Source organism: Triturus cristatus, chromosome 4_2 (genome assembly GCF_964204655.1).
Source record: "Triturus cristatus chromosome 4_2, aTriCri1.1, whole genome shotgun sequence".
NCBI lineage: Eukaryota > Metazoa > Chordata > Amphibia > Caudata > Salamandridae > Triturus > Triturus cristatus.
The window spans coordinates 957195069-957213960 of NC_140586.1; the positions used below are offsets into that span (position 1 = coordinate 957195069).

At 47.2% G+C, this 18892-nt stretch overlaps 1 protein-coding gene across 1 annotated transcript in view; it reads right to left on the reverse strand.

Annotated features, from left to right (window-relative positions):
- The window catches only part of LOC146839104 (uncharacterized), a 305124-nt gene that overhangs the window by 257192 nt on the left and 29040 nt on the right, over positions 1 to 18892 (reverse strand). The window contains exon 2 of the mRNA XM_085600011.1: positions 9568 to 11190. Within this exon, the coding sequence (XP_085456137.1) occupies positions 9568 to 10516 (949 nt within the window). The 5' untranslated portion in view covers positions 10517 to 11190. The remainder of the gene's footprint in view (positions 1 to 9567; positions 11191 to 18892) is intronic.

An 18892-nucleotide genomic window follows, 5' to 3' on the forward strand; every position in this document is an offset into this window, starting at 1 on the left:
GCCACTGAAATACCGCAGTGCAGTTTGCAGATCTTTTATATTTGTCATCTTAATGAAAGACTGTATGAGTCCACAGAGCAGGGAGGAGAGTGGGTAGATGAGGAATCTGCTGTTAGTTAGAGTCTCGACCAGAAAAGGCATTACCGAAGCTAAGCAACTTGTTCTGATAGACTTCTAACTGCAGATTCTTGACCATGTGAATAGATAACCAAAGCAGGACACCTCTCTGGTGCTGGGTCTGTCGAATGGCTCAGACCAGGAAATCCTGCAGGACAGATCAGGTGAAATGCCAGTCTCACCGGCTCTAGCTAACCTGTCAGTAATGCTTTGTGAGCGCATGTAGGGATGCCCACGTAGCAGCCTGGCAAACGTCCATGTCAGGAACACCGCACATCAGCAGGGTGGGAGCAGGCTACGCTCTTGTGGAATGAGCAAGCACACCTTCTGGGGGATGCCTCTTAGTCCGTAGCAGATCCTGATACAGGACACAGTCCATTTAAAGATGGTGTGATTTTGCACTACTTTGCCTTATTTAGCCCCAGAGAAATCGACTAAACATTGGTTGTCCTGTTGGTAATCTATTGTTTATTTGACGTGCAAGGTAAGTGCTCTTTTAGGGTCAAGGTAGTGAAGCCATTCTTCCTCCTTGCGTGGCTGAGTCGGTGCATAGAAAGCTGGGAAGGTGATAGATTGCTTTATGTGAAAGGACATAACTACCTTGGGAAGTAATACCGCTTCTGTGGACATGACCAATGTGTCCGTAAACAGATTTTGTTGATGGACGCCTGGCTGCCAACATTACACCAACTACTACACATGCAGGTGTAGGTTGTGCAGGCTTGGGTGTAGGACCCGGCTCTGCAGTTGCAACAGTTTCTCTCGAAGCGGCAGTCAAATCGGAAGACATATGCTCATGGTCAGAAGTTCAGAGTTTCACACCCCCTCTCCCAGTTTGGGGCCACTAGGACAACTTGGGCCCGGCCTCTCTTCATCTTCTTGAGCACTCTGGGCAGGAGAGGTAGGGACGGAAAGGCGTACAGGAGCTACAAACCCCAAGGCTGGCGGAAGGCATTTTTTAATGGAGGACCGCCTTAGGAAAAATAATGTGCAAAGATTTTGACACTGCACATGCTCAGTGATGGCACACAGATTCAGCCAGGGTTCTTTCCATTGATGGAAGACGGCGTGCCACCATTCGTGATCCACTAGGCAATGTTGGCGGCGTTCGTCCCCCCTGTTGTTTAAAGATCCAGCCAGATGTTCTGAGATCAGGAATATCCCTGAGTGTTCAGCCACTTTCAGAGACGTGGAGACTCTTGGCACAGAACCTGTGATCCCATGCCGTCCTGCTTGTTGCAGTATCACATGGTGGTGAGTGGTTGTGTTGCCCGTGAGAGCCTACACCCATTCCCTTTGGTTGGGAGGGATACCTTCAATGCCAAGTGAATCACTCCCAACACCAGCAAGTGAAACACTGGCAGTCCCAGCAAGTCGATGTGGAGTTGAGCTTCCGCTCATGGTGGGGTAGGGAGAGGGTCTGCCACTAGTCCAATCATGGTGGAACAGTCACCACTGCAGACCTTTCTCAGTCTCCTTTGACGCCTAGTTGGAATGTGACAGATTCCCTTGGTGTCGGGTCCACGGAGACTTCAGGTCCCACTGCAGAGCCCGCATGTGCCACCAGCAGGAGGACAAGAGGCCCAGAAGCCTCAGAGATATTCTCAATGAGACCCAGCTCAATGGTTGAAACATTGGTGTCAGACCCTGAATGTTCTCCATTAGTTGAGGTGGAGGGGTAGCTAGGATCAATCAATCAGTCATTCACTGGTTTTTTAAGCATGACAACTCGCCCGTAAGGGTCTCAAGGCGCTGGGGAGGAGGAGAGGTGCAGGGTCCAGTCCATCACGGAGGGGGTCTGTCGAAGAGCCAGGTTTTGAAGTTTCTTGTGAAGATGGGGAGTGATGTTGTCTGCCTGAGGTGGAGCGGAAATGCGTTCCATACTCTGGCCGTGATGAAGGAGCGACCTCCAATCAATCAATCAATCAATCAGTGCATTTGTATAGCGCACTACTCACCCGGAGGGTCTCAAGGCGCTTGGGGAGGGGAGGGCTCCGCTATTGCTCGAACAGCCAGGTCTTGAGCTGCTTCCTGAAGGCGAGATGGTCTTGGGTCAGGCGGAGGTGGGTAGGGAGGGAGTTCCAAGTCTTGGCGGCCAGGTAGGAGAAGGATCTTCCTCCTGTGGTGGCTCTTCGGATGCGGGGGATGGCGGCGAGGGCGTGGGTGGTCGATCGAAGCTGGCGTGTGGGAGTGTAGAAGTTGAGGCGGCTGTTGAGGTATCTTGGACCTTGGTTGTGTAGGGCTTTGTGTGCGTGGGTGAGGAGACGGAAGGTGATTCTCTTGTTGATCGGGAGCCAGTGCAGGTCTCTCAGGTGTCCGGAGATGTGGCTGTGTCGGGGGATGTCTAGGATGAGTCTTGCTGAGGCGTTCTGGATCCGCTGGAGTCTCTTCTGGAGCTTGGCGGTGGTTCCGGTGTAGAGGGCATTGCCGTAGTCCAGTCGGCTGGTGACGAGGGCCTGGGTGACCGTCTTCCTGGTCTCGGTGGGGATCCACCGGAAGATCTTACGTAGCATGCGCAGGATGTTGAAGCATGACGAGGAGACGGCGTTGACTTGTTTGGTCATGGAGAGGGAGGAGTCCAGGATGAAGCCCAGGTTGCGTGCGTGGTCTGTTGGTTTGGGTGCGCTGCCCAGGGCGGGGGGCCACCAGGATTCGTCCCAGGCGGAGGGTGACGATCCGAGGATGAAGACTTCCGTCTTGTCTGAGTTCAGTTTCAGGCGGCTGTTCATCATCCACTCGGCTACGTCTTTCATTCCTTCATGTAGATTGGCTCTGGCGGTGGCGGGGTCGTTGGTGAGGGAGAGGATCAGTTGGGTGTCGTCGGCGTAGGAGATGAAGTTGAGGTTATGTTGGCGTGCGATGGCTGCGAGGGGGCTCATGTAGACGTTGAAGAGGGTTGGGCTGAGTGATGATCCTTGTGGTACGCCGCAGATGACTTTGGTGGCTTCTGATCTGAACGGGGGGAGGCGGACTCTCTGTGTCCTTCCGGCGAGGAAGGAGATGGTCCATTCTAGTGCCTTCTCCTGGATTCCGACGTTGCTGAGGCGCTGCACTAGGGTGCGGTGGCAGACAGTGTCGAATGCCGCGGAGAGGTCCAGGAGGATGAGGGCCGCTGTTTCTCCGTTGTCGAGCAGGGCTCGGATGTCATCGGTGGCTGCGATGAGGGCGGTCTCGGTGCTGTGGTTGGCCCGGAAGCCAGATTGCGAGAAGTCGAAGGATCTGTTTGTCTCGAGGAAGGCGGCCAGCTGCTTGTTGACGGTCTTCTCGATGACTTTGGCCGGGAACGGGAGGAGCGAGATGGGTCGGTAGTTTTTGAGTTCGGTGGGGTCCGCTGATGGTTTCTTCAGTAGAGCGCTGAGTTCGGCGTGCTTCCAGCTCTCCGGGAAGGTAGCGGTGTCGAAGGAGGTGTTGATGATGTCCCGCAGGTGGGGTGCGATGACAGCGTCGGCCTTGTTGAAGACGTGGTGGGGGCAGGGGTCGGTTGGAGATCCAGAGTGGATGGAGTTCATCGTGCGGATGGTGTCTTCTTTGGTGCAGATCGGGGTCCAGGCGCGGAGGGTGGTGGTGGGGGTCGATGATGCGTTCGTAGGGTGCGTCGGTTGTGTGCTGAAGCTGTTGTGTATGTTTGCAATCTTGTTGTGGAAGTAGGAGGCGAGGGAGTTGCAGAGTGGATGGAGTTCATCGTGCGGATGGTGTCTTCTTTGGTGCAGATCGGGGTCCAGGCGCGGAGGGTGGTGGTGGGGGTCGATGGTGCGTTCGTAGTGTGCGTTGGTTTTGCTGCTGAAGTTGTTGTGTATGTTTGCAATCTTGTTGTGGAAGTAGGAGGCGAGGGAGTTGCAGAGGTCTTGTGATGGGGTGATGTCGTTGATTCCGGCGTTGGGGTTGGAGAGCTCTTTGACGATGTTGAAGAGTTCCTTGCTGTTGTGTGCGTTGTTGTCCCGTCGTTCCCTGAATGAAGTTTTCTTGGTGGTGTGGATCAGTTGGTGGTGTTTTCGGATGGCGAGCTTGAGGGTGGTCATGTTGTCTGGTGTTGGGTCTCTGCGCCAGGCTTTCTCGAGGGCTCGGCAGTTCTTCTTGGAGGTCTTGAGTTCGTCGGTGAACCATGGGGCTTTCTTGCTGCCGGGTCTGCTAGGCGGGGTCCTCAGAGGGGCGAGGTTGTCTGCGCAGTTGCTGATCCACTTCGTGAGGTTGTTGGCGGCCTGGCTGGGGTTTGCTGAGCTGGCGGGGGGGTCCTGGCTCAGGGATGTGGCGAGCTGGTCGGCTGTGATCTTGTTCCAGCTTCTGCGTGCAACCTGTTGCTGGTGGTGGTGGATTGTGTTCTTTCTGAAGCTGAAGTGGATGCAGCTGTGGTCCGTCCAGTGGAGTCCGGTGGCGTGGCTGAAGGCGATGTCCTTGCTGGATGAGAAGATGGGGTCGAGTGTGTGTCCGGCGTAGTGGGTGGGGGTGGTCACCAGCTGCTTGAGACCGAGGTTGGCGAGGTTGTCCAGCAGGGTGGTGGTGTTGCGGTCGTTGTTGTTCTCCAGGTGGAAGTTGAGGTCCCCGAGGAGGATGTAGTCAGCGGAGGGGAGGGCGTGCGGGCTGATGAAGTCGGCGAAGTCTTCGCTGAATTGTGTGCGTGGTCCCGGGGGTCTGTAGATGAGGGTGCCTCTGAGGGTCGTCTTGGGGTCGGTGTGGATCTGGTGCAGGTGCTCGGCTGTTGTGAGGGTGTCGTCAGTGTTGGTCGTGATGCGGATGGTGTTCCTGTGGATGATGGCGATGCCTCCTCCGGTCTGATTGCCGCGGTCCCTCTGGGTGATCTTGTATCCGTCCGGGATAGCGATGGCGATGTCGGGCGCTGAGGAGGCGTTCATCCAGGTTTCTGTGAGGAAGGTGACGTCTGGAGATGTGGTGTCGAGGAGGTTCCAGAGTTCGATGGCGTGTCTGTGGACGGAGCGGGTGTTGAGCAGGATGCACTTCAGGTGGTTGCTGCTTGTGCTCGGTTTGGTGGGTGCTGGTGCAGTGTAGGTCCGGATGCAGGTGAACTTGCAGGAGTGGCAGATGAAGGGTCCATGGGTGCGTCTCGGGGTGGCTCGGTAGCATCCCGGGATCCGACCGGTGTTGTGTGCGTTGAGTTCGGTGGAGTCGTAGGTCCGGCGGGTGGGCTGGTGTCTGCGGGGGCCAGGGGTCCGGGTGCTGGGCACGGTGCAGGCGCGGACGGGCGCAGACGGGCTTACCTTTGGCACACCTTCGGCGCACATTAGGCGCGCACGCTGCGCGTCAACGCTGCGCGTTTGCCACTCTGCCATATGTGGAGAGTGGGGGGGGCGGAGCGAGGGAGGAGCAGCTGGGAGGCGGGAGCGGGGCGGCGAATGGGAAGGGCTGCAGAAGGAAGGGGGCGGGGAGCGGGGAGGTGGCGGGAAGCGCGGCAGGGTCCGGGTGCGACAACAAGAGGGGCACAATAATCGCAAAATGAAACAACCCGGGGCACAGGGAGAGAAACAGAAATTAAACAAGGAGCAAAAACACAGGGGAAATACAATCGGAATCGCAAATACAAACGCAGCGTGGGCGGGGCAAGAGCAGTAACGGCGGTGTAACAGGATCACAGCTGCGGACAGCGGCGGCACTTGGCGGGAACGAGGGGCAGCCTGGGCTCACTCACGAGGAGTGTGCGCAGCGCGTGGGGGCGACCGGCCCGGAGGGACAGAGGTCACTGCTCACCACCGCGCTCACCTCGTCGTATAAGGTCCAGTGGGAGGGAGGAGCAGCTGGGTGGCGGGAGCGGGGTGCGGGGAACCACGGCGTAGGACAGCTGGGCTGATCGTAGGGTTCTTTGGGGTGCATGGAAGTCTATTCGGCCGTTGAGGTATGCTGGTCTGGTGTTGTGGAGGGCCTTGTGTGCATGGGTGAGGATCTTGAAGCTGAGTCTAGCCTCGATGGGGAGCCAGTGGAGTGTGCGCAGGTGTTGGGAGATGTGGCAGTGTCCTGGTAGGTTGAGGACCAGTCTTGCGGCGGCATTCTGGATATTTTGTAGCTTGTGAGTGAGGTTTTATTTTATTCCGGCATAGAGTGCATTGCCGTAGTCGAGTCTGCTGGTGACGAGGGTGTGGGTGATGTTTTTTCTGTGCTCGAGGGGGATCCATTTGAAGGTCTTACATAGGAGGCAGAGGATGTGGAAACAGGAGGATGTGACGGAGTTTATCTGGCGGTCCATTTTAAGCTCGGAGTCTAAGATGATTTCAAGATTGCGTGCGTGGCCCGTGGGGGTGGGTGGGCTACCGAGGGCGGGAGGCCATCAGTTGTTGTTCCAAGCATCGGGGTGTGGGCCCATTATGAGTACTTCTGTTTTGTTGTTGTTGTTGTTGAGTTGTAGGCAGCTGCTTTTCATCCATTTGGCGACAGCTTCCATGCCTTCTTGGAATTTGTGTTTGACTGCGTTGGCTTCGTAGGATAAGCAGCGCATCTAGGATGGATCTAATGAGGGGAGCTGCTGTGAAGAAGGCAGGTGTGACTTCTGCACACTGATTGCAAAACCCAACAATGCCAACAGGTTGATTGTCGTCTGGAGATAATCTACAACTGTTTGAGGGGAGCCTGCTTTCAGGAGCCACTTCTTGAGATGTGTGCCAACCACCAGAGATGGGCTGCGACCATCACCTTTGAGAACACACCTGGCCGAACTGGCCAGGACAAAAGGGAGCATGGAGAACTGAAAGTGCTCTTGGCCTAGTCAAATTGGTAGGTAGCGTCTGTGGTACTACAGTATTGAGGATTGGAATATGGAAATATGCGTCCTCCATGTCAAGTGCCACCATCCAGTGCTGCCAAGGACACATTAAAGTGGTTTTGAGTGACTGCACAAGGGAGGAGGGGGTTGGGTTCTGAATAGTGCGTTGCACCTATGGGCTTGAACCCTGTCAGTTGGTTCACCAGCCTTGCCATAAAAATGGTCTGGGAAATCTGCTGCAGAGGCACACATTGGCTTTGCCTGTGCTGGCAGCCCCTTATGAAGCTTTGAAAGGGGAGTTGCTATTGAGAGCAGAACTATGCTTGGGACAACAGGGACTGAGTCACTTTACCACATAGGCACCTGTGGGCCTGAATTCATCTAGCATATAGTGTCTCACTTGCCCTCCTCAACTTCCCAGAGAGACATGTGATTTGGCACCCTAGAACACAACACTCCCAACCCTCTCAGGGATCGTGGTGGCAGGTCACACCCTTTTATTCTCTCACTCATACTTGTCCACAACATACAAAAGTCCAGACACGGAAAAAGTTTAGAATGTTTGTTTAAATGATCATGCTCTTATATGTAATAAGTGTGCCACAAATACAAAGCAAATGCATGCCAATAATGTTAGTAGCATGCTCAAGAGACCATATACAATGAACGGTCCAGTCAAATTATATTTTGCCTAAGCTCACCCGCCCCGCTCTACTAGAGCAAGTGGTTATATATTACAGATAAAAGATCTCTGGGGTTTTGTGACGGACCCCGTACCTTAGCACATACAGAAGGTTGTTCTCCATCTCAGCTGATGCAGCCCTCTCGTCTGCTTGACCTTGGCTCTGTGTCTGTCTCAGAACAACCCGTCCCTAGGTATATTAAAAACATGTACGTTCAGAAACAACAGCTGGATTTCTATATTATGTCTAGATTCTAGTGTCGGACCATACTTAATAACAAGGAGCAATGTTGTTTGACCTTGCCCAAGCTGTACAGACAAATTCCCAGGAAAAGAACAAAATACTAAAACACACGCCAACTATGTACAAATTATAAAGTGGCACAAAAACAAGTGTGATATTTTGTACCATGGTCTCGATAATTAACCAATCAAATGATTGTGGGCAAATTCATTACCTTTCTGTGCCTCGAACTGTTAATATATATAACATAAATGAGTAAAATTTCATGAAAGATAAATAACATGTGTGTAAAATACATCTGCACAGTATGCTCTTTTATACCGTCACTAATGAACATGCTGTTCTGATCATCTGCCTTGCCTCGGGTGGCTCCACGGCGCTGTCCTGGATTATTCCTGCCTCTTCCTTGATGGTTCATTGCAGAAATGTTCACTCCTGATCCATTTGTGCATCTTTCAGTGCTATGTATATATTGGTGCTACCCATGGCCTTCTCAATGTTAACTTGGTATTTGCTATGTTATCAGCACATGAATGGGCTGTGTTCAGATGTTTGGTTGCGCTATTATAAGTATAGATTTATAGTGTCAGGTTTCAATTTATTGTGCCACTAATGGCCAACCAAACCACATATTACTTAACACGAATTAGCCAGTTTAGAACGGGTTCCTGTTAACATAAAAGTATAGCAACTTTATCCTGATACAGACCTCTGTAGTGTGTTATAAGGATGGTTTTGCTGATGACCAGTCTTGTTGCTGTTCCTCACTGGCTGGGTGGTGGTGGTCGGCAGCAGAAGGAACTTCCTGCACTCAGCACTTGGTTAAAATTAACTCAGTGGAAAGCACTTGTTTATACCATCTTCGGCTACTAAACAGGGTACCTTTTATGTCTTGTGACATGTATTTTATTGGTGAACTCCTTTCTCTATACAAGGTTAGGCTTATGAGAACACTGGGCTTTGTGGAAGACAACATGCACATCGCTCACGCTGAGCAAGGCATCCAGACCTGTATGAGGATCTTGGAGAGGTTTACCTCCAATAACCGCACTTTTTTGCACCGGTCTATGTCAACAGATGGGTCAGTATTATTGTCGCAGCACTTAAATCCTTGTAAAATTTGCTACATTTCTAGGATTATTCCTATGTGTGTTTTTGCTTATGTGACTGTAGGATTGATAATTTACTAAATCTCTTATCACATTCACTGCACTTGTATAATGTTTCCTGTGTGCGTTTGACGATACTTTGGCTTTGCACATTCACTGCACTTGTATGACTTTTTTCCCTGTGTGTGTGTGTGTGTTTGCTGATGATTCATTAATTATTTAGTATTCATTAAAATTAATTCTACATTCAATGCAATGATATTGATTTTCTCCAATGTGTGCTTGCTGACGTTGTTTTGTGTGATAATCCACGAAAACTGTTCACACATTCAGTGTGGAGGAGAGGTGTGGCCCGCAGCCACAGCGTCTGACTTCAGAAGGTGGGCTCACAGTGCGATCCGCAGCGGCAGCTCAGCTCAACATCATGTGACTCTGGGCAATAGCTCACTTAATCTCCCCGACAGCCCGCAGCGCCTTGAAACCCTCAGAGGGTGATATGTTCGCGCTTTACAAATATATGAATTATTACTGAACCTGAATGGTTTTTCACCAGTGTGTGTTAGTTGACGATTCCTTAATGCTGACACTTGACTAAAACTACTTACACAGTCACAACATTGATATGGCTTGTGTGTGTATGTGTATGCAGGTGAGTCCAATTGCAAAAGCTCTTACCGCATTCACTGCACTTGTATAGCTTATCCTGTGTGTGTTATCTGATGCTTTTTTAGGCTTGATAAATATGCAAAGCTCTTCCCACATTCATTACACTTGAATAGCTTTTCTCCTGTGTGTGCTAGCTGATGAATCCTTAATGTTGTAGATTCACAAAAACTACGTCCACAATCATTACACTGGTATGGTTTCTCACCTGTGTGTGTTCGATTATGCCGTTTTAGACGTGATAATAGAGAAAACCTCTTCACACATTCACTGCACTTGTATGGTTTTTCTCCTGTGTGTGTTCGCTGATGCCGTTTTAGGCGTGATAATAAAGAAAAGCTCTTAACACATTCACTGCACTTGTATGGTTTTTCCCCTGTGTGTGTTCGCTGATGAATCCTTAATGCTGACATGTGACTAAAACTACTTCCACAGTCACTGCAATGATACGGTTTTTCCCCAGTGTGTGTACGTTGATGTATCTGTAGGGTTGATAATTGCCAAAAGCTCTTTACACATTCACTGCATCTGAATGGTTTTTCCCCAGTGTGTGTTCGCTGATGTTTTTTTAGGCTTGAATAATATGCAAAGCTCTTCCCACATTCATTACAATTAAATAGCTTTTCTCCTGTGTGTGATTGCTGATGAATCCTTAATGTTGCAGATTCACAAAAACTACGTCCACAAACATCGCAATGGTATGGTCTTTCCCCTGTATGTGTTCGATGATGTCTTTTAAGGTCTGATAATCGACTAAAGGTCTTCACACATTCAGTGCATTTGAACGGTTTTTCAACTGTGTGCATTTGCTGATGCTGATTTAATAGCGATGACAAACTAAAGCTCTTGCTGTAGGTGTATGATTTTTCTCTCTTGTTTAGAGTCTCTGGGTCAGGTATATATTTGTCCACATCACTTGACACTGTTCCCTGATAGGCCAACATGTCTGATAAAGTACTTATGTTATTCTCACATTCTCTGTATGTGTGTGGCATTTTGAATGTTTGTTTTCCGAATTAAGAATTAAGTACAGTGGTCACTGAATACTTGCCACACTCGTAACATGTGTAGTTCTTCTTTGTGGGTGATCGTGCCTTTAGAATGGAGAATGATTTTGCAAACTTACAGGTAAAGATTCATCCTACTTTGGGGGGGGGGTGCAAATCAGGATAGTACTCTGTGTTTTAGGAAGCAGAACTCCTCTGTCCTTTACCCTTCAGTTGTTTGGCTCCACTCCGTTATGCCTTTCTCTGGTTGATCTGTATGGTGTCAGAAAGAGTTTACAAGACTCCCAGAGCACTGAATGATGGTCTGATATCATTTTAGGACGCAGAGCACTGCGGTAACTACATCATACCAACCCCATGATCAAAACTGGTATTGCACACGTGTTTACACATACGTTAGTTTGCCAGTGTTGTTGCCTTTATTTTACAGAGGTCATTTCTTCGTCTTGTTGCGCGAAGGCGGACACTTCAGGCTCTTACACTCACTGAATTGCCCTTGACTACTTCTTCCAGAATCTGTCAGTTTACGTGCAGGTTCCTCTGTCGCCGACTGCGCTGATGTTTTCTTGAATACTGGAGTTCATTATTTCAGACTGTGTCTTGAAGATTTACAGTATTGTGTTCTTTATTCATAAACATTTCACGCATTCAAGACTTGCTTTCTGTTGGATGCAAAGAAACTTAAAATTACTAACTGCAAACATAGTGGAATGTGAATATACAGTATTTAACTGGTGGTAAAATCATCTTTCCTTAACTATCTGAAACCTATGAAGGGATATTTCAACACACAGATATTTAAATAAAAAGCTTGGTTGAACTTGTCACACCTTATTTCTTTCAGAAAACTTGATGATTTACTCGTGTTCACACAGCAACTTAGTTACGAAAAGGCACTCTCCAAGCACCCAAATACTAGCTACATCTTTAGGTACCTGCATATTGTCAAAACCCCAGAGAACCCATCAGAACGGTGCATCATACATCAATTATTATTATTCAGGGAGTGTCCTAGCGTCATGATTGGCAAGTGCTCAGCCCTGCATAGCTTTGAATAAACAACAACCCACATGATCAGTAAAATTCAATGCTTAGCGCTGGTTTCGAAATCCATACAAAATACCACATGCGCAGCTCAATAATGGAAAGAGTTCAATGGGAAATGAGACGGGCGTGGGAGGAGGGAAATAATGAAACATTACCTGAAAGAGCAAATTGCAAGAATGGTGTTAGGAGTAGGATAGAAGGATAGTAGAAACGACAACAGGGACGAACGGGAGACAAAAGGAAATAAATGCAACATTCTTGATAAGCACTGGATAAACACCAGCCCTGCGAATGTTTACAGAGAAAAAAGAAGTAAACAACTTCTGAAAGATTGAACAAAACACCAGAAAAGATTGAACAAAACACCAGAATTTACAACCAAAAGAAATTGAAAATAGAAAACCCCAACCTACTTTGTTTTGAAAGTGCACCACCAGAGAAGAGGACTGAATGAATGTGTGGGAGGAGTAATCTGATCTAGAGTGCCAAGAGGGGGCACCTGTTTCGGTCCTCTGTAGTCATGCGCTTCAATGGGTTCTTGGAACTGCAGTCTTTTTGTAATTTCTTTTTACATGAGTAATTTATAGATAAAGCAAGTGTTCCAGAGTCAGGAAAGCAATGCAGAACATCTGAGACTTTCTGACACTTTACACTTAGGAAAAACTAAATTGTGAACATGTATACAACAGATCATCAGAAGTGCATACAGGAATGAGAATAAAATCAGATGGCGGAAAGGAAGTGGAGAAGAGAAAAACGGAAAGGGAGGAAAAGATACCTTTTTTTCAGGTCAAATTCTAACACTTTCAGGGAGTGGATCTGATACGTTAGTGGGTCGCCAGTCCTCAGGGTGCACTTATTTTGAGAGTGGATGTCTTTGTATCTAGGTGCATATGTCACGCTTTCGTGAAGAGATAGCAGTGAGTTTATTTATACAGTCAGTGAGGAAGTCAATGTGCTCATCACACACACTGAGCAAGGCAACCATGACATGTGCAAAAACTTTGGAGATGTGTAACTGAAATTCCAAACACTCAGTGTGCCGCCAGATGCCCTTTTTGTCTACGTAAACTATATTTATTGTGGTCATTCAATGTATCTACAGATTTATTGCTTTTTGTATTTCCTCAGGCGCCAGACTGGATCTGGAAATTTTGTAACAGCTCCTGCAGCTGTAGGTGGTGTCAACTTCCTCTAAACTTCAGTTAAAGAACAGGAGTGACGTCTCTAGAGTCGTTAAGTGCCACTCTGGTGCACGGCCGTGAGTTTGTTTTCCATAAGTGCCACTCCGGTGCACGGCCGTGAGTTCGTTGTCCATTTCTTTACAAGCTGTTCGATGCAGTGAATGTGGCATGCAAACGTATTTAATTGGAACTTTATTATCAGTTCCATGCCTGACCGTCCTTTAGAACAGCGAGGTGGATGGAATCAGTGGGGAATCTGCAGGTAGACAGAGTATCCACCAGACTGATCGACACTGCAGGTAAGTAACTTTTTCTTCTGATGGATACTTCTACCTGCAGAGTCCTGACCCTTTGAATGAATACTGCAATAGTACGCCATCCTAAGTAGTGGATCTAAAGGAATTGATTGACCAGAAGGTCTTGCAGCAAAGAACGGATGAAATGTCCATCTCGTCTCAACTCCAAATTCAAGCAATAATGCATTGCAAAGGTGGGAAGGTAATCCATGCCGCATAACATATCTCTGCTGCGGGCACCTCCCGTGGCCAACGGAAAGATTGATGCGTTTGTTCTGTTTAAATGAGCCTTGATTCCATTTAGAAGTTTCTTTTTAGCAAAGACTTGCAAGATCATAATGCAGCGGAAAATCCACTGTGACAGAGTCCTCTTTGCTACCTCCTTGGTATTTTCTTTACCCACATATCAGAGAAAGAGAAATCTTCAGAAACTCCTACGTCCTGTTGAAATGAAAAGTGACGGACCTACAACGGACCAGTAAACTCTCCTCCCCTTTGGTGAGATGCGACGGAGGAAAAATGTATAAAGTGCAATGGACGGCTCCAGATAAAAAGCAGTAACCACCACAAGTAGGAAAGGTACTTTGGTCCTGAAAATCAGTTTGCTGAGGTAAAAACCTGTAAGGCTTGGACACACTCTGCTTGCAGTTCCCTGATGTGCAGTGCTGAATCAGTGGCCTCAAAAACACAGCTTTGAGGGGCAAAAGCCACAACTGGTAGACTTGTAAGGGCTCAAATGCAGCCCCCAAAAGAAATGCCTGAATCAACTTAAGGTTTCATTGCATAATAATCACAAACATGACGCCAGTTTCTTACACTGCTGCCACTAGAGGGGGTCAGGACCACAACACATGGTCTGCCCTGTGGCTTGCTGCTGCCATGTCCATCATTGTGCGCCAGGAGGCGCTTCAAAATCGTCAAAGGCCTCCCGCAGCACCGGACGTACCCGGACAAAGCCCGGGCCATGGTCGGGCCCATATGCGTCCGTCAGCGACAGGAGGAGGCAGGGCAGGGCCATCTCCCTTGGCCGTCTTTAAAGGTGCCTCCAAAAAACACTTGTTGTGTTAAGTGATTACTGGTCATAAGCAAGGGTCCTGAGGAGGAGAACTTCAAACAACTAAGCAAGCGAGCATGAAGTGAAACATTTTGCAGGTAGCAGTTACTTATCTATGTAAGCTGAGAGTGTCTACTGTCTGTTTAATGTTGGAGCAAAGAATTTGATTAGATATCTTACTATTTATTCCTGACAATCGATAAAAGATTTCTGTAAGACTACTGTAGACCCGCAATGGTCCTTTAGCTCGGGGACGATTACACATTGTGACGGATACAAAAGCTGATGAGTGGAAATACTATTATTTTTGTGTTGTGTATCCTGCCTTCGTTTCAAGAGAATTTACTGACTTTTATTTGCTGTTATATGGTCTGGTCAGGCAGGAAGCCTGAGCAAATTTAAAGGGGCAGATAATAATAATATCTTCATTGTGTCACTTTAAATCAAAATTCCCGCACCGGGGTAGATCTTGTATTGCACACGGTCGTAAAACAAGTTACTGTCTTGTGTAGACACTGCTTACTGTGATTGTAATAGCAGTCACTCAAATTCAAATATGGGGAAAAGGAAATTACCACCAGAGCAAGGAAAACCCATTTCTCCAACACAGACTTCACTTTTGAAGTTTGTAATAGGTGCTGTTGGTGCAATAGAAAAACAGATCCCTAACGTGGAAGAGTCTCTTTTAGTATGAGGAGAACAGAACCCGTTACCCCCAGGGATAGCACAAAGCTTAGAAAGGGGAATGGTATTGCCAAGTGGTAAAGAGGCAAATGGGTGCATTCAAAATACATCAGATACCACGAACTCCTCTAAAACAGGCTCACCACTCCCGGCGAAACGGATAAAAAAATCACGGTTGTGTTCAACAACCAATACCCAAAATAAAGAGTCTACCAGTTCAGGATGTCTAAACCCCGATGTAAAATCGCTAAAAAAGTAACTACGGACAGTCCCGATCAGTCTAAACAGAGTGGTGGTATAAATAATGGGAAACTGGATACACTGATCGTAGCTGTTAAATCACGCGCTATATATGAGAAACAGCGTAGAAAGTATTAATATACGACTAACTGAGATTGAAGCCAAATGTGCGTCTTGTTTGGATAAACTGAATTCCAGAACAATAGTTGAGCCTACGAGGATCGAAGTGGCTACTATGAGTATAACCGAAATGAATCCAGAGAGGCAACTACATAATGCAAGCACACATATCCCACACTGCCTCACATTGCAGGGCCAACTAAGCAAACCCGGGAAAGAAGGGAAAATTCCTGTCTGACCAACACCCCCGTACAATAATCCAACTCCCACAGATGCTTTGTCTCTGAAGCCAACTGAGTATTTAGATCTCCCACCAGCTGCCACCCCGTATGTTATAATTCTATCAAACGTCCCGCCTCTAAATCATATGATCATTGAATCCTGGACCTCTCCTGAAAAGAAGTCCTTAAATTGGCTGGGGGTAAGATCAGGGTTAACCGAACACCTATTGGCAGACCTAGAGATGGTGAGAAGAATTAAATGGCTGGGAAGATGCCCTTTAAAACACCGGAACTCGTAGAGACTGTGCTAAACAGAAGTAGGCCATCTCATAGTACCCCAGACTCGATCTCTGCACTCCCTTGGGCTACTGCAACAAACCAGGTCAATTGGGGCTCATCCAGCGGCCTACAACACGAAGTACCCAACCACCTCCTTTTCCCCAGCATTATAATGTTCCAACTTTTAACAGATTTCAGGGCCTTGAAAACTTAGAGGACATAGATTGACCACCAGCAAAGGGTCATGAGGGAATGGAGCAGAGCCAACTGGGGACAAATGTGTTCAACCATCTGGGAGGGGGGAGGCAGGGAGATCCACCCCACATGCCTGATTAATGTATTGGTTTAGTGATTTGGAATGTGGCAGAGCTCAAGAATATAATTAATTACCAAGAATGGTTAGACTTTATAACAGAGTACAATTTTATATGTTTACAGGAGACATGGTTAACAGAACCTGTACATATAAACGGTTTCAGATTTTTTTTTGTCTCTGCTGTCCCAGTGAGTCAATAATACATTCTGGAGGTTAGTAAATTCTGCCCCATTAAGCAAAACTATTGGTCCTGGGATTGTGGTCGCAATCTCTGAGGATGACTGGATCAAACACTACTCTGCTATATATGCCACACAGCCACCACCCAAATTTTCTATCGATGATGGTAATACCGACTGCGCGCTGTTACCAATTACTGTCCCTTTTACCTTAGGAGAGGTGATCGAGGCAATGACCTCTAGCAAAGGGGGCAAAGCAGCAGGCCCTTTGCTATTCCGGTGGATCTGTATAAAGCGGACATTCCATTGTGGGGCCCCATTTTAACTATTGTTTTAAAAGCCTGCTGTATGTCAGCTTTCCTCCCAACATGGACGGAATCTATATAGTTCCCATTTATAAAAAAGGGGATCAACGCAACCCTTCATGTTAAAGGCCGATCTCGCTGCTATGGTTAAAATAAAATCCTGAATAGACTCCAAGAGTGGGCTGAAAGCAAGGGTGTGCTGACTGATTTACAATATGGGCTTCGCACTGCAGTAGGGACCATCAAACAGGGTCTTAATCAGTCCATCCTAATAGGGAAGTACACACAGATCAAAGACGGCAACCTGTATCTGGGTTTTGTTGACCTTTCTTCCGCCTTTGACTGTGTGAACCATTCCAAGCTCTGGACAATTATGGGTGAGATCGAAGTGGAACCCCGGATAATTTCTTTCTTAAGGGACTTATACTCCGGAGCCAAGGCTAGGATTAGATATGGAATCCACGGTGAATGCACTCAGTCGTTTAGCGTAGGAAGAGGAGTGAGGCAGGGTTGCATCCTCGCACCTTTTTTGTTCTCACTTTATATCAACAATGTGGGCACTGCCCTGGTACAACAACCAAAAGATCTGGCCCAGGCGGGACACCGCCCTGTGCCTGCACTTCTCTATGCTGACGACGCCGTCTTGATGGCGCGCACCCCAATTTCAATGCGGCGGGTACTCAATGACCGTGTTAAATACATGCAGAATCTTGACCTACATGTGAATCAGGCCAAGACTTTCGTAATGAAGTGTCGGGGAGGAAAATCAGGCAGCTTTAGGACAATAACAATTCAGGATACAACCATTGAATATACCAACACTTTCTCTTACCATGGCGTGTTATTTGACAAAGGAGGCTCTTGGAGCCAAGCCTTTAAAACAAGGTCACTACTCTTTAGAAGAGCCTGTACGGCCTTGCGCAAATTTGCTTTAAGATTGAGTACTAATCCTCCGAGGGAAATGCTCATCATCTATAAGGCAAAATGTGTGAACAACGCAGTATATGGGGCAGGCGCGTGGGGCCATGTAAGGTGCATGCCAATACAATTCGTGGAGAATGAATTTTTAAGGTATTTACTTGTAACTCCCAAATCCACACCAACTTTTGTCTGTCATGCAGAGCTGGGACTTTCGTACCCTGCTGATCTAATTAAGACCGAACCGATCCTGCTCTGACATAAAGTATGGACATCAGAGTATACCGCCTTAAATCGACTCGTCATTACGGATTGCCTAAATTCTACTCATTATGCAAAAATTCCCTGTTTTAAGTATGTAGAGTGTTTTTGAAAAGTTCTGGGTCACACTGAATATTTTAATAATCCCGAAAGTCTAGCAAACTTGAACAGGAAAGACCTAAAAGCTGATGGTTTAGCACAGCTTGATAACAACAGAATGTCTGCAGAACTTGTAAACCTTCTATCCAAAGAAATCAGCTAATTTTTAACCAGCTATGACATGCAATTATATCTTAGGCAGGTTCCACACCAAAAGCACAGATATGTTTTAACCCGTTTTAGGGTGGACACTTTCCATCGCCTGGTTAAGTTCCCTGAACTAAATGATTGGTCCCCTATACCATTGAACTGTCCCTGCGATAATGCTTCATCACAGACAACAATGCATGTCATTCTCTCCTGTAAATTTTACAAAAAATGTCGGAAGCGTTACATATTAAGTTATTTAAAGCATTTAGGGACACATACATCATTCTAAATACCAGTCGCAACCTTTTGCAACCGGTATTTTTGCATTTGGGATGCATCAACCCAAATGCAAAATCGTAATTTAAGTAATCGCCAAATTTGCAATTACTTAAATTGCGAATGCATTTAAGGAATCGCAAATTGCGATTCCCTAAATGCAATACATGATGGAAAAAAAAACTGCGATTTTGCAAATAGGAATCGCAAATTACCATCAATTCAAAGTTGATGGTAATTTGGGAAAACTTTGAAAAATGCACAAAAGTGCATTTTTCAAAGTTCCATGTTGCACACACACATGCCCTTTGAGCATGTGTGTGTGCAACGTGGTCACATGCTAATTTCAGGGGTGCATCAGGGTGTCCTTTTGGCACCCTTGCACCCTTGAAATTGCAAGCATAATTTGCGAGTACCTATCTGGTACTTGCAAATTGCGCCTGGGAAGCCATTTCTTAATCTTAATAGCGAGTCGCAAATTGCAACTCTCTATTAAGGAATATGTAGGAATCGCAATTTGTTTTGCGATTCCTACATGAATTTGGAATTGCGAGTCCTAAATAGCGATTTCTTAAAAATCGCTATTTAGGAATCACAATTCCTGACTTTGATGCATGTGGCCCTTAGACTTTTATCAATGTTGCCCAGCATATTTATTTCTACAGTCTTTATCATCAATCAACTTTTGTACAAGAATGTCATTCTTTCTGTGGTGCGTTCTTTATGCCAGGAAGA